This window comes from Phyllobates terribilis, unplaced genomic scaffold, assembly GCF_046119375.1.
Source record: "Phyllobates terribilis strain yellow unplaced genomic scaffold, ASM4611937v1 Scaffold_13__5_contigs__length_258822181, whole genome shotgun sequence".
NCBI lineage: Eukaryota > Metazoa > Chordata > Amphibia > Anura > Dendrobatidae > Phyllobates > Phyllobates terribilis.
In genome coordinates this window covers 97,109,866-97,126,513 of record NW_027362773.1, presented here as the reverse complement: position 1 = coordinate 97,126,513, position 16,648 = coordinate 97,109,866, and the positions used below count along the sequence as shown (strand labels likewise).

General features: G+C 43.6%; 1 protein-coding gene across 14 annotated transcripts in view; it reads left to right on the top strand.

The window, feature by feature from the left end:
- Positions 1–16,648, top strand: part of NAV2 (neuron navigator 2) — a 220,100-nt gene that overhangs the window by 164,899 nt on the left and 38,553 nt on the right. For all 14 annotated transcript variants that reach the window (XM_073658244.1, XM_073658235.1, XM_073658234.1 and 11 more), the window contains one exon: positions 3,507–3,629. In XM_073658244.1, coding sequence (XP_073514345.1) covers positions 3,507–3,629 — 123 coding nt within the window. The remainder of the gene's footprint in view (positions 1–3,506; positions 3,630–16,648) is intronic.

Genomic DNA, 16,648 nt, shown 5'->3' with positions numbered 1-16,648 from the left:
CTTGTACATAGGGGGCAGTATTATAGTAGTTATATTCTTGTACATAGAGAGCAGTATTATAGTAGTTATATTCTTGTACATAGGGGGCAGTATTATAGTAGTTATATTCTTGCACATAGGGCCAGTATTATAGTAGTTATATTCTTGTACATAGGGGACAGTATTATAGTAGCTATGTTCTTGTACATAGGAGCAGTATTATAGTAGTTATATTCTTGTATATAGGAGCAGTATTATAGTAGTTATATTCTTGTACATAGGGGCAGTATTATAGTAGTTATATTCTTGTACATAGGAGCAGTATTATAGTAGTTATATTCTTGTACATAGGAGCAGTATTATAGTAGTTATATTCTTGTACATAGGAGCAGTATTATAGTAGTTCTATTGTTGTACATAGGGGCAGTATTATAGTAGTTCTATTGTTGTTCATAGGGGCAGTATTATAGTAGTTATATTGTACATAGGGGCAGTATTATAGTACTTATATTCTTGTACATAGGAGCAGTATTATAGTAGTTATATTATTGTATATAGGGGGCAGTATTATAGTAGTTATATTCTTGTATATAGGGGGCAGTATTATAGTAGTTATATTCTTGTACATAGGGGCAGTATTATAGTAGTTATATTCTTGTACATAGTGGGCAGTATTATAGTAGTTATATTCTTGTACATAGGAGCAGTATTATAGTAGTTATATTCTTGTACATAGGGGCAGTATTATAATAGTTATATTCTTGTACATAAGAGCAGTATTATAGTAGTTATATTCTTGTACATAGGGGCAGTATTATAGAAGTTATATTGTTGTACATAGGGGACAGTATTATAGTAGTTATATTCTTGTACATAGGAGCAGTATTATAGTAGTTATATTCTTGTACATAGGAGGCAGTATTGTAGTAGTTATATTCTTGTACATAGGGAACAGTATTATAGTAGTTATATTCTTGTACATAGGGGGCAGTATTATAGTAGTTATATTCTTGTACATAGGGGCAGTATTATAGTAGTTATATTGTACATAGGGGCAGTATTATAGTACTTATATTCTTGTACATAGGAGCAGTATTATAGTAGTTATATTCTTGTATATAGGGGGCAGTATTATAGTAGTTATATTCTTGTACATAGGGGCAGTATTATAGTAGTTATATTCTTGTACATAGTGGGCAGTATTATAATAGTTATATTCTTGTACATAAGAGCAGTATTATAGTAGTTATATTCTTGTACATAGGGGCAGTATTATAGTAGTTATATTGTTGTACATAGGGGACAGTATTATAGTAGTTATATTGTTGTATATAGTGGGCAGTATTATAGTAGTTATATTCTTGTACATAGGAGCAGTATTATAGTAGTTATATTCTTGTACATAGGGGCAGTATTATAATAGTTATATTCTTGTACATAAGAGCAGTATTATAGTAGTTATATTCTTGTACATAGGGGCAGTATTATAGTAGTTATATTGTTGTATATAGTGGGCAGTATTATAGTAGTTATATTCTTGTACATAGGAGCAGTATTATAGTAGTTATATTATTGTATATAGGGGGCAGTATTATAGTACTTATATTCTTGTACATAGGAGCAGTATTATAGTAGTTATATTCTTGTATATAGGGGGCAGTATTATAGTAGTTATATTCTTGTACATAGGGGCAGTATTATAGTAGTTATATTCTTGTACATAGTGGGCAGTATTATAGTAGTTATATTCTTGTACATAGGAGCAGTATTATAGTAGTTATATTCTTGTACATAGGGGCAGTATTATAATAGTTATATTCTTGTACATAAGAGCAGTATTATAGTAGTTATATTGTTGTACATAGGGAGCTGTATTGTAGTAGTTATATTCTTGTACATAGGGGGCTGTATTATAGTAGTTATATTCTTATACATAGGGAGCAGTATTGTAGTAGTTATATTATTGTACATAGGGAACAGTATTATAGTAGTTGTATTCTTGTACATAGGTGGCAGTATTATAGTATATTATTGTACATAGGGGACAGTATTATAGTATATTCTTGTACATAGGGGCAGTATTATAGTAGTTATATTCTTGTACATAGGGGGCAGTATTATAGTAGTTATATTCTTGTACATAGGGGGCAGTATTATAGTATATTCTTGTACATAGGGGGCAGTATTATAGTAGTTATATTCTTGTACATAGAGAGCAGTATTATAGTAGTTATATTCTTGTACATAGGGGGCAGTATTATAGTAGTTATATTCTTGCACATAGGGCCAGTATTATAGTAGTTATATTCTTGTACATAGGGGACAGTATTATAGTAGCTATATTCTTGTACATAGGAGCAGTATTATAGTAGTTATATTCTTGTATATAGGAGCAGTATTATAGTAGTTATATTCTTGTACATAGGGGCAGTATTATAGTAGTTATATTCTTGTACATAGGAGCAGTATTATAGTAGTTATATTCTTGTACATAGGAGCAGTATTATAGTAGTTATATTCTTGTACATAGGAGCAGTATTATAGTAGTTCTATTGTTGTACATAGGGGCAGTATTATAGTAGTTCTATTGTTGTTCATAGGGGCAGTATTATAGTAGTTATATTGTACATAGGGGCAGTATTATAGTACTTATATTCTTGTACATAGGAGCAGTATTATAGTAGTTATATTATTGTATATAGGGGGCAGTATTATAGTAGTTATATTCTTGTATATAGGGGGCAGTATTATAGTAGTTATATTCTTGTACATAGGGGCAGTATTATAGTAGTTATATTCTTGTACATAGTGGGCAGTATTATAGTAGTTATATTCTTGTACATAGGAGCAGTATTATAGTAGTTATATTCTTGTACATAGGGGCAGTATTATAATAGTTATATTCTTGTACATAAGAGCAGTATTATAGTAGTTATATTCTTGTACATAGGGGCAGTATTATAGTAGTTATATTGTTGTACATAGGGGACAGTATTATAGTAGTTATATTCTTGTACATAGGAGCAGTATTATAGTAGTTATATTCTTGTACATAGGAGGCAGTATTATAGTAGTTATATTCTTGTACATAGGGGCAGTATTATAGTAGTTATATTCTTGTACATAGGGGCAGTATTATAGTAGTTATATTCTTGTACATAGGGGGCAGTATTATAGTAGTTATATTCTTGTACATAGGGGGCAGTATTATAGTAGTTATATTCTTGTACATGGGAGCAGTATTATAATAGTTATATTCTTGTGCTTAGTGGGCAGTATTATAGTGGTTAGATCCTTAAATCTTGAAGTCCCTGATTCATCATTACCTTTGTGCCTGTTCTGTGTGTCTTGGCACCAAAAGCAGTTCAAGACAGGAAAAAAGTCCATTTTTAACTTTTTGCATCAAATTAATGAATCCCGTGCGCCATTTTGATGAATTTTGCGCCAAAAACGTGTCTGGAGTCGCTCTTGTTTTTCTATAACAGTCTGCATCCTTCTAAAGTATATATCTTCTTCTCTTGTTGCAGTTATATGACAGATGGAGGACTGGGCCTTTACACCCGGAGACTGAATCGTTTGCCTGACGGGATGGCGGCTGTGCGGGAAACACTTCAGCGAAACACGTCTATGGGACAAGGAGACGCTGACAGGTGGGAGTGCGTGCCGTCTGAGTGTCATACAGATCTAGAATTCTCTGTATAATCAGTCTTTTACTCTGGGAATAATTGCCTGTGAATGATTATAGGGGAACCTCATTGCCTGATTTGACCCCAAGCCTCTTGGGACCTAACATGCAGTAATGTCCAGGCTTCTCTCCTGGGACTTTACTATCTGTTATCTATGATGGTCCTTGCACAATGCAATACCTGGGGGGTCAATACCTGGGGTGGGGGGGTGCCATCACTGGGACATGTCATGAGTGAATGCTGTATCCTCATGTCATGTGGGATCTGCCTATAGACCTGAATGAGCCCCTTCTGGGGTCTTCCATGCGCATCCATGAAATGTGTCCCCCCCCCTCTGACAACTGCATGGCCGATTATCGTACCGTAAAGCCACCGCACTGTATTTTGATGCCAACCTGTTAGTGTGAATATAGCCCATGATCAGATGGGTCCCCCATATGGGTCTTCCCCCTACACATCAGGCTAATGATTGCCCTGCAGGGGGCCTCATGAGACCCCTGGCTCTCACCATGGACGTGGTGGCCCCCCCAGTGCCGTACGCAGCGGTCACACAGACGTAATGTGTACATTGTGTGCCTATTTATAGCAGCATGCCTTAACTAGTCACTGAAGCCGTACATTCCTCTGCTCTGTGATAAATGAGTACACCCCTGTAGATGGGGAACCTTTGGCAACTGCTGCACGCTGCGGCATGTCTGTGGCTTGCAATGCATGCTGGGACTTTTAGTTCTGGAGGTCAGGTCAGCCCGGGGGATATGGCCAGCGTCTGCTAGGAAAGCTTTAATCCTCCTTAGATCCTTACAACAGGTGGGTCTTAAAGTTTCAGGGACCACCCCAGGCTGATTTATATGGAGAGCTCAGGGGGCACTGGTATGGTTCTCCTATGGATTATGGGGGGGATTTCACCAGCAGACATGACCCCCACCATCCTCTCCTGGTAGTGGTATATGGCTTTACGTGATTGAACTCGTATCATTTTTTTTGTACAATTTTATTTCATGATCTTTTGTGTTACTAAATGTTTTATTCTCTAATTACATTCGAAGCTGCATTTACTCTACTCACATCCAAAGCTGTTCTTTATATCTGACACTCAGAATAGTGTCGGCACATTTTTTACATTAGTTGTACTTTTATATGTAGATAACCTCTGATGGTTATACAGATTACACCAGTCACTTTTTACTGAACTCCGCTTAACTACGGCCGTATTAAGATGGCAGCTCTGGAGGATGTGGAGCTGGGAGGTATTTCAGACTCGTCGGATGAGTCAGGCGGTTCCTGGAAAAGAGCAGATCGGATCCTTTTGTCGTTATTGTTCTTCTCGTCAGTTTCCCATCATTCACCCCCCCAGTAAAGCTGGCCATAGGCATTATACAAAATGAGGTCATTCCCCTCCTCTGCTGCCTGCCCAAAGCAGAATAGGGGCAACCCCTGGTGTGACCTGATCAGACTGACGCACAGTCAGTGAGCTGCCGTCCTCATGCTCCTGTATACTGCAGCCTGCGGTGCCTGGAAAGTGAGCAAAAATGTGAGCAAAGCATCAGAGAGCTGCAGAGCTCTGGAGGACTGTGTGCTTTCCCACTTAAGGTACACATTCACACCTCTGTGTGAACCGGCCCTTTAATCTCTCCAGTCTGTACAGTCACAGATAGAATCGCATCCCTGTATGTGTTCTGTATCCTGCATGGCCGCAGGCGAGAGACTCGTCAGCCAAAATGTCAGTGCAGCTCTGGGGTATAATACAAGAGGTACATCAGGATCAGTAATGTATGTACACAGTGACTGCACAAGCAGAATAGTGAGTGCAGCTCTGGAGTATAATACAGGATGTAACTCAGGATCAGTACAGGATAAGAAATGTAATGTATGTACACAGTGACTCCACCAGCAGAATAGTGAGTGCTGCTCTGGAGTATAATACAGGATGTAACTCAGGATCAGTAATGTAATGTATGTACACAGTGACTGCATCAGCAGAATAGTGAGCGCAGCTCTGGAGTATAATACAGGATGTAACTCAGGATCAGTACAGGATAAGTAATGTAATGTATGTACACAGTGACTGCATTTAAAGCGAGTGTAGTACTACAAAGAGTTAAAACTTAACATTTATTGCAACTAAATAAAAAAGTAATATACAAGTCCGAAGGACCTAAAAGCAAGTATAAGCCTGTCTGTGATAGTGAGTGACCCTAACAATCAATAGCTCATTATGTCCAGGAATATAGCCGTATGTGATACCCACATAGTCTACCTGTAACATCACACAGAGAATGGCGGGAATATAGTAACGGAGCTCTCAAGACAGTGTCTCAAACATATCATGTCTCAAGCCACAAGAACCTTAATACATTTACACAATTGATGGTGAGCCTTTAAACACTTATAAAATATGTGATGGAACGACCTCACCGGATAGAATGTTGGTTCTTGCTCTCTGGCTTTAAAACAGCTCCATGTGATGGGGCATCCAAAACCTTATTCAGCCTCCAGCAACTCACAGCACACCGCTCCCAACGCGTTTCATTGCCTCAGCTAATCATCAGGGGAGAAGAGGGTGTCATGCAGTATAGAAGCTGGCATCAAACGCTCAGCTTATTCATTAGACAGTGCCGATAACAGGCAGATAGGTCCTCCTTTTAGATATGCCCGCGCTGACAATATGTGCACAGTGACTGCACCAGCAGAATAGAGAGTGCAGCTCTGGAGTATAATACAGGATGTAACTCAGGATCAGCAATGTAATGTATGTACACAGTGACTGCACCAGCAGAATAGTGAGCGCAGCTCTGGAGTATAATACAGGATGTAACTCAGGATCAGTACAGGATAAGTAATGTAATGTATGTACACAGTGACTGCATCAGCAGAATAGCGAGTGCAGCTTTGGAGTATAATAAAGGATGTAACTCAGGATCAGTACAGGATCAGTAATGTAATGTATGTACACAGTGACTGGACCGGCAGAATAGTGAGTCCAGCTCTGGAGTATAATACAGGATGTAATTCAGGATCAGTAATGTAATGTCTGTACACAGTGACTGCACCAGCAGAATAGTGAGTGCTGCTCTGGAGTATAATACAAGAGGTACCTCAGGATCAGTACAGGATCAGTAATGTAATGTACACAGTGACTGCACCAGCAGAATAGTGAGTGCAGCTCTGGAGTATAATACAGGATGTAATTCAGGATCAGTAATGTAATGTATGTACACAGTGACTGCACCAGCAGAATAGTGAGTGCAGCTCTGGAGTATAATACAAGAGGTACCTCAGGATCAGTAATGTATGTACACAGTGACTGCACCAGCAGAATAGTGAGTGCAGCTCTGGAGTATAATACAAGAGGTACCTCAGGATCAGTAATGTAATGTATGTACACAGTGACTGCACCAGCAGAATAGTGAGTGCAGCTCTGGAGTATAATACAAGAGGTACCTCAGGATCAGTAATGTAATGTATGTACACAGTGACTGCACCAGGAGAACAGTGAGTGCAGCTCTGGAGTATAATACAGGATGTAACTCAGGATCAGTACAGGATAAGTAATGTAATGTATGTACACAGTGACTGCACCAGCAGAATAGTGAGTGCAGCTCTGGAGTATAATACAAGAGGTACCTCAGGATCAGTAATGTATGTACACAGTGACTGCACCAGCAGAATAGTGAGTGCAGCTCTGGAGTATAATACAGGATGTAACTCAGGATCAGTAATGTAATGTATGTACACAGTGACTGCACCAGCAGAATAGTGAGTGCAGCTCTGGAGTATAATACAAGAGGTACCTCAGGATCAGTAATGTATGTACACAGTGACTGCACCAGCAGAATAGTGAGTGCAGCTCTGGAGTATAATACAAGAGGTACCTCAGGATCAGTAATGTAATGTATGTACACAGTGACTGCACCAGGAGAACAGTGAGTGCAGCTCTGGAGTATAATACAGAGCTGTTACACATATATTGTTGTGAGATGATATACACTATTAGCTATGAGTGGACAGTGTTGATGACGGCTATGAATCTACATCTCCAGTGATATCAGCAATCAGCGTGTCCTGACAGCAGACATACCTGCATCGCTGTGTGATCTCCTGAGTGCCTCAGACTTGCCTGATGTGGTGGATCGGGGCCTCTGGCCGTTTTATGTCATACAATGCTGATTAATCAGATCGATCACAATCTTACTTTTTTTCCCCATTGTCCGCATAATACACAGGATACCAGTCCTCTCGCCTATAGTCCCCTCTCCGCGGCCCCCACAGACAAGCAAATATTTGTGAGCTGGATTTTGTGGCCATGTTTACTGTGGGCTTAGCACGGACTCTACATGGAGGGTCGGATGCCCGGCTGCTCCCAGGAACTCTGCCTCATATATCAGATTTGTAAGAAAAAAATTATGTGGATTACAAATCCATGATCCCTCCTTTTAATTGTCATCATCTGATCGACTGCTGTCAAATTATCTTGTTGTCCTTTATTGATAAAAAATAGCAGATGGGGAAACTTTACAGTTCCCCTGTCATCCAGTTTCCCTCTGACCACTCCCTGTTGCTTTTTCTCGAGTCTCTGTGTCAGTCTACACTGTAGTTTTGTCATTCTTTTCATGAATTAGGTGGCGCAGGATGAACATATGGGTTCAAATAAATGGTAAGATGATTTTTCATTGGTAGTTTGGGTCAGGTCAGCTTACAGCTAGCGGTTTCTTTCATCTTCTGTCTCCTGCTCACTGTTATCAGTCACTTTAGGTCAAAAGTTTTGGAACGAGTGATAGAAATCTCCAGTGGTGCAAACATTCCTTTATATGTGAATGATATGAGCTCATAACACTCCGCTCAGGTCCAATCTTCAGCCTAATACTGGCGGTTATGTCATTAGCAGGGCGCGCTCGGTACATTCTCGCAGCAGGGTCCGGCTGATGGTTATCACACTGTGGGAGCCTCTGTTTATTACCACAGTTTTAATGACTTTGTAGGTCATTCGATATGTCCGACAGGCGCCTCCCGACAATCATTAACTCCAGGAAATGCCCTCTCTATCAGCTGGAGTCATTACATGGGGGGGCGCAAACTTTTCCAAGGCCTCTGCCCAGAGGAGCGTTCCCATGCGGTCAGCAGATCGGCTTCAGCCGGAACTTATCCCACTGTTTACACAATGCCAGAGATTAAACTGCAAATTCGGCTCATGGCTGCCATCCCAGCGAACGGGATTTCTAGGAGTCGTTCTGCCGTGTATTGATTCATTCCAGGATCTTTACCTAAATAGTCACAGTTCACAGAGCAGCTCCGCAGCCTAATAGATGGCGCAGGTCGCTATGAACACCGCCGTCTCTGCATCTTCTGGGTTTTTACTTCTGTGCACACAGCAAAAAATGTTTTACCAATTCAAAACCTACAGACTGGAATTTTCCCATTGCAAAATTAGATAATTTACATCTTCAGCAACTAGAAGCCCCTCAGACCTTCATTATGTTATAATAAAGGATATAATAATAATAAAAGTAGTTATGCTCTAGAGAACGAGCCGCTACTGAGGCCGCTCAACAGTAATGATGGTGATCGCTGTCATAGACCCCAAAGATGGTGAATAGATTGTGACCCCCATTTTGGGACAGCGATGATAATGTCTGCAAAGAGCTGCTGAAAAAGATGGCGCTATATAAGCAAAGCATAATAAATAAAATAAATTAAAAGGTTGGACTCCAATACTACAGTTACTTATGAAATTAGTCTGCATATAAAGTTGAGTCACTATAATGCTAATACATTGTTTCTAGGAATGAGCCTGTGTTATATTCCAGAGCTGCAATCACTATTCTGCTGGTCCAGTCACTGTGTATATACATTACATTACTGATCCTGAGTTACAGCCTGTTTTATACCCCAGAGCTGCGCTCACTATTCTGCTGGTGCAGTCACTGTGTACATACATTACATTACTGATCCTGTACTGATCCTGAGTTACATCCTGTATTATACCCCAGAGCTGCACTCACTATTCTGCTGGTGCAGTCACTGTGTACATACATTACATTACTGATCCTGTACTGATCCTGAGTTACATCCTGTATTATACCCCAGAGCTGCACTCACTATTCTGCTGGTGCAGTCACTGTGTACATACATTACATGACTGATCCTCTACTGATCCTGAGTTACATCCTGTATTATACCCCAGAGCTGCACTCACTATTCTGCTGGTCTGGTGGAGTCACTGTGTACATACATTACATTACTGATCCTGAGTTACATCCTGTATTATACCCCAGAGCTGCGCTCACTATTCTGCTGGTGCAGTCACAGTGCACATACATTACATTACTGATCCTGCACTAATCCTGAGTTACATCCTGTATTATACCCCAGAGCTGCACTCACTATTCTGCTGGTCTGGTGGAGTCACTGTGTACATACATTACATTACTTATCCTGTACTGATCCCGAGTTACATCCTGTATTATACCCCAGAGCTGCACTCACTATTCTGCTGGTGCAGTCACGGTGTACATACATTACATTACTGATCCTGAGTTACATCCTGTATTGTACTCCAGAGCTGCACTCACTATTCTGCTGGTCTGGTGGAGTCACTGTGTACATACATTACTTTACTGATCCTGTACTGATCCTGAGTTACGTCCTGTATTATACCCCAGAGCTGCACTCACTATTCTGCTGGTGCAGTCACTGTGTATATACATTACTTTACTGATCCTGTACTGATCCTGAGTTACATCCTGTGTTATACTCCAGAGCTGCACTCACTATTCTGCTGGTGCAGTCACTGTGTACATACATTACATTACTGATCCTGAGTTACATCCTGTATTATACTCCAGAGCTGCACCCACTATTCTGCTGGTCTGGTGGAGTCACTGTGTACATACATTACTCATACGGTACCGATCCTGAGTGATGTCCCGTGTAAGGCCGTGTTCACATGATACATTCCCATTGCGGGTTTTTGTGGGTTTGTTTGCTGCAATTTTCTGAAAATGAGCTAAAATCACCACGTTTCTACCTTGAGTTTTTTGGGGTTTTCTTTTTTGCTGTGATCCTCTGAAAATCATCTTGTGAATGTTCACTTATTCTTCAGAGCTGCAAACAGAATTCTGCTATCTTCAGAGCTGAAATCTCCCAGCGTTCCTTACGGAGCATCTGCAGACGATTTAGTTTCAGGAGCGTCCTCTCTTCTCCGGGCACTGTACATCTTTATATATTTGCCCACCCGTGTTCTGTGAATACCTGTTCCATGTATAAAAATGCCCCTTTCATGGTTTGTGTAGATGCCTCGCAATATCCGCACTGTCGGCAGGTCAGCTTCTATCCTGCCAGGACAAGCTGCATTCTCTGATTCCGTCTTTTCTGCTTGTGCCCACGAGGCTCGATAAAACACATGTACGAGAAGTGGCTGATTCACTGCAGCCTCCGTCTAACCTCAAACCTCTTTAACAGAGAAGAGAATGATTTCATCAGTCCGGCATTCCTGCTCTCCCACTAGAAATTCATTACCTGCAGTCGCAGAGCTCACTTCTATTCCGGTGCTTGGTTCTGGAAAGCAGCAGTAAATCTGTTTCCTTCCAAACATATATCTAAATTTGTTCCATTGCAGCCCAGTAAAATCATTGGAACGGAGCAATAGACGTTGGCTTCCTCCGGCGGGGCCGTATGTGCAGCGTTACGTCATATTCTTGTACGCACTTCTGTGGAGTCGGGGTAATGCTCAGATCAGCTCTGGATTATACACAGCTGCAGGGGCTATAAATGTTCCATCGTAAGCAATTCTGATCAACTATTTACAACCTTCCACTCATAACTGGTAAAGCAATATGCTGATATGTGAGCTCTATAGACCATGACACATTAACAGGGGGTGCAGCGCACCCCCACCCCTGTGTTCTGAGGCTCCACAGGGTGTTCTGCCATAAAGAAGAATTAATTGGCACTGATCCGTTCCCTTCTGCTGATGCATGCACAAGCTTGAAGGCTGCTGAACTGTAGTCTCCCGGTATTACCTGTGGAGATTGGCCTCCTAGGAGGTTTGAGGTGCATTTAGACAAGCTGACAATCCGTGAACCAGAGTTTGCTAGAAAAACCTGAAGATTGAGCAAAATGCTTATTCTTCTGGTAATTGAATCATCTATGGCAGAATAAATATCGTTATCGGCAGCACATTGCCCCTTGGAAAAGTCCAGTGAGACCACTGGTGGACACAGACAGAAGAGGGGCCCCTGTGTAAGAACAATATATGGGTCCTTTGCAGTCCAAGGGCTTCTCATAATCTACAATTCCACCGTCCTTGGAGTTGGATGTGGCCCCCTTATCTCTTGGGCCACTGTGCGGCTCTACAGGTTGCACCAGTGATTTGTCCGCCCCTGATTGAGATGGCCAACAAATTACTGATGGAGCAGAACAATACTGCATTTTGTTTCCTCCGCTCATCCCCTGTTTTCATGGGGTAATGGGCTACGCAGGACGATGATTTTGATGCCGGTATAAATGATCTAATCACCAGACAAACGAGTGTCTGTTAACAGGCCAGTAACCGAGTTTGGTATATAGTCGATTGGTGCTTGTTAACTGTCCGAAATTGGGCCATCGGGATGGACCTTTATATGGGATAATGTGCTGCCAATAACGTAGATTTTTAGTCTGGAATGAACAATCCAATCACCGGTTGCCGGGCAATCACTGGTCTCCTCGGTCGTCGGGCAATCACTGGTCTCCTCGGTCGTCGGGCAATCACTGGTCTCCTCGGTCGTCGGGCAATCACTGGTCTCCTCGGTCGTCGGGCAATCACTGGTCTCCTCGGTCGTCGGGCAATCACTGGTCTCCTCGGTCGTCGGATGATCGATCACTGGTCTCCTCGGTCGTCGGATGATCGATCACTGGTCTCCTCGGTCGTCGAGCGATCGATCACTGGTCTCCTCGGTCGTCGAGCGATCGATCACTGGTCTCCTCGGTCGTTGGCCGATCACTGGTCTCCTCGGTCGTCGGCCGATCACCTTATTTGTCTAGTGATCACCTGCTTGTCATCTCATTCATTGAGTGATCTCCTGTACGGTCACAGGCCAATAATCAAGAATAAATGTTCTTCTGAATGAACACTTGATCACAGATTATTGGGTCATCTAGATGCACTTCTAATAACCATTGTTCTGTTCCCATCAGTATTAATTGCTCAAATTCTAATGCAGATTATATCTAGTTTTAATATTTCATTTTAAGCGTAAATCTTTTCATCATCTTTGCATTTTGCAATGGCTGAATGTAGCAGAACTAATACAACAAACCCTACAATAATTCAGAGCGTCTGTATCTGTTACCGGGGGCAGATAAACAGATACAGGTGGAAGACGTCACAACGAAGAAGCTATTTACTCTGCTATTTCAGCAAATAAAGACTCCCTGAGTCCACATGCGAAACAAGCGCAGATATATATAGTCAGCAACAAAGCAATGTATTTATATATCGGGAACGCAGCCAAATCTGGGGGACGGAGGGGTAATTTCTGTCTGGGGCAATTGAAGTATTTGCTGAGACTCTGCTTACATATCCCTGATGAGCGTGCAGTTGCTGTTGCCCACATGATGAGCATGCAGTTGCTGTTGCCCCACATGATGAGCGTGCAGTTGCTGCTGCTCCACATGATGAGCGTGCAGTTGCTACTGCTCCACATGATGAGCGTGCAGTTGCTACTGCTCCACATGATGAGCGTGCAGTTGCTACTGCTCCACATGATGAGCGTGCAGTTGCTACTGCTCCACATGATGAGCGTGCAGTTGCTACTGCTCCACATGATGAGCGTGCAGTTGCTACTGCTCCACATGATGAGCGTGCAGTTGCCGCTGCTCCACATGATGAGCGTGCAGTTGCCGCTGCTCCACATGATGAGCGTGCAGTTGCCGCTGCTCCACATGATGAGCGTGCAGTTGCCGCTGCTCCACATGATGAGCGTGCAGTTGCCGCTGCTCCACATGATGAGCGTGCAGTTGCCGCTGCTCCACATGATGAGCGTGCGGTTGCCGCTGTTCCACATGATGAGCGTGCGGTTGCCGCTGCTCCACATGATGAGCGTGCGGTTGCCGCTGCTCCACATGATGAGCGTGCAGTTGCCGCTGCTCCACATGATGAGCGTGCAGTTGCCGCTGCTCCACATGATGAGCGTGCAGTTGCCGTTGCCCCACATGAGCGCGCAGTAGCTGTTGCCCCACATGATGAGCGTGCAGTAGCTGTTGCCCCACATGATGAGCGCGCAGTTGCTGTTGCCCCACATGATGAGCGCGCAGTTGCTGTTGCCCCACATGATGAGCGCGCAGTTGCTGTTGCCCCACATGATGAGCGTGCAGTTGCTGCTGCTCCACATGATGAGCATGCAGTTGCTGTTGCCCCACATGATGAGCATGCAGTTGCTGTTGCCCCACATGATGAGCATGCAGTTGCTGTTGCCCCACATGATGAGCATGCAGTTGCTGCTGCTCCACATGATGAGCGCGCAGTTGCTGCTGCTCCACATGATGAGCATGCAGTTGCTGTTGCCCCACATGATGAGCATGCAGTTGCTGTTGCCCCACATGATGAGCATGCAGTTGCTGTTGCCCCACATGATGAGCGCGCAGTTGCTGTTGCCCCACATGATGAGCGCGCAGTTGCTGTTGCCCCACATGATGAGCGCGCAGTTGCTGTTGCCCCACATGATGAGCGTGCAGTTGCTGTTGCCCCACATGATGAGCATGCAGTTGCTGTTGCCCCACATGATGAGCATGCAGTTGCTGTTGCCCCACATGATGAGCATGCAGTTGCTGTTGCCCCACATGATGAGCATGCAGTTGCTGTTGCCCCACATGATGAGCATGCAGTTGCTGCTGCTCCACATGATGAGCGCGCAGTTGCTGCTGCTCCACATGATGAGCATGCAGTTGCTGCTGCTCCACATGATGAGCATGCAGTTGCTGTTGCCCCACATGATGAGCATGCAGTTGCTGTTGCCCCACATGATGAGCATGCAGTTGCTGTTGCCCCACATGATGAGCATGCAGTTGCTGTTGCTCCACATGATGAGCATGCAGTTGCTGCTGCTCCACATGATGAGCGCGCAGTTGCTGCTGCTCCACATGATGAGCATGCAGTTGCTGTTGCCGCACATGATGAGCATGCAGTTGCTGTTGCCCCACATGATGATCATGCAGTTGCTGTTGCCCCACATGATGAGCATGCAGTTGCTGCTGCTCCACATGATGAGCATGCAGTTGCTGCTGCTCCACATGATGAGCGCGCAGTTGCTGCTGCTCCACATGATGAGCGCGCAGTTGCTGCTGCTCCACATGATGAGCGCGCAGTTGCTGCTGCTCCACATGATGAGCATGCAGTTGCTGTTGCCCCACATGATGAGCATGCAGTTGCTGTTGCCCCACATGATGAGCATGCAGTTGCTGTTGCCCCACATGATGAGCATGCAGTTGCTGTTGCCCCACATGATGAGCATGCAGTTGCTGCTGCCCCACATGAGGAGCATGCAGTTGCTGCTGCTCCACATGATGAGCGCGCAGTTGCTGCTGCTCCACATGATGAGCGTGCAGTTGCCGTTGCTCCACATGCGTCGTGCACACAGGGGCTGACATCCGTGTTTTGTTTGCCTCCCTGCAAGCGCCTATTCAGTATTTGCTTAGGAAAATTCCCAGACCTGTGAGCAGTTTGCTTTTTCTTTACTGCTGTCTGTGCCGGCTGCTGGCACTTTACTGGTTAATGACTTGTGAGATCAGGTTTCCCTGAGACTTCTGAAGTGCAAGGTTTTTTTTTTTCCACTGGTGAGACTTCCAGTGATTGTCAGGGCTCCTACATGTGCTCCAGAGACAAAACTTTTGTCAGGAAGGAGGATATGAGTGCACTCAGAGAACACTGTCCTCAATGAAGGTGTCACCGGCCACTGGTGGCCAGGCTTCCATGTCCAGCATTGTCCAAGGGCGACCGAACCGAACCATCCAATGGACGGGGAACTGCAGGAGGTGAGTGGTGCAGGCAGGGGCCATCTGATGTGTAGAATCTACATATTATATCAGGATTTTCATCGTCTTGTTCTTGTGTGGGGTTAAGGGTCCACGGACGCTTCTTCACAACTTAGACCTGTCAGGGCTGCGGCTTCTTCTTGCCAACTTTTTATGACCTTCATAGAAGGTGAAATGAAACTGCTGGTAGTAAATATCAGGCAAATAGAGGTGTTAATAAGTTTCTCCAGAAAATATAGGACCCTGCTGTATTCTGGAGTAAATTGTGGATCAGCAGAAGTTGTTACATTGTTGCAATGTAGTAATAATATACATAAATAAATAAAACCAGAGCCCCTGTGTTTGCTGAAGGCTGGTTATCTGCTTTCTCTTTATAGAATATTGATAGATGGGGTCTGACAAACATTTTAGGAGAAGAATAAAATCCTCCATTCAGATGACAGAGCAGATCAAGCCGGGCCGGCGGGGCACTAAGTAATTAATTTTTCTCCTTTTTCCTTTAATCCTGTTAGTTTGGATTAGTATTATTCCTCCCCTCCCCCTGACTACCTCCTCTTTATCACATCCCCCTGCAGCCATGGCAGCCTCATAGGAAGCATTGTCTTCCACAATTGCCCAAAACTAGTTCTTCCAGCTCGCAGTGTGTAATTAATAGGGTCTGCTGATTCCCAGGGCGTTCACAGGGTCATAGGAGAGCGGCGAGCTGACCGCTGGGGATCTGCCCTGACCTGGGTCAGGCAGGACTGGATCTGGTCAGGAGGTGGATCCCGGCCGTGTGCTGAGTAAGCCAGGCGTGCCTGCCCCGCTCATCTGTGTTTGCTCTAGATTCTCTACCGCTTACGTACATCTATCTTCAATTAAAGGAGATGTCCACTTGGATATTTTTTCTCCGATACTGTAAAAAAATGTTTTATTTTGCCTGTTTGGAAGTAGAAAAGATGGAAATTATGGAGATTTTATCTACATTAATGCTA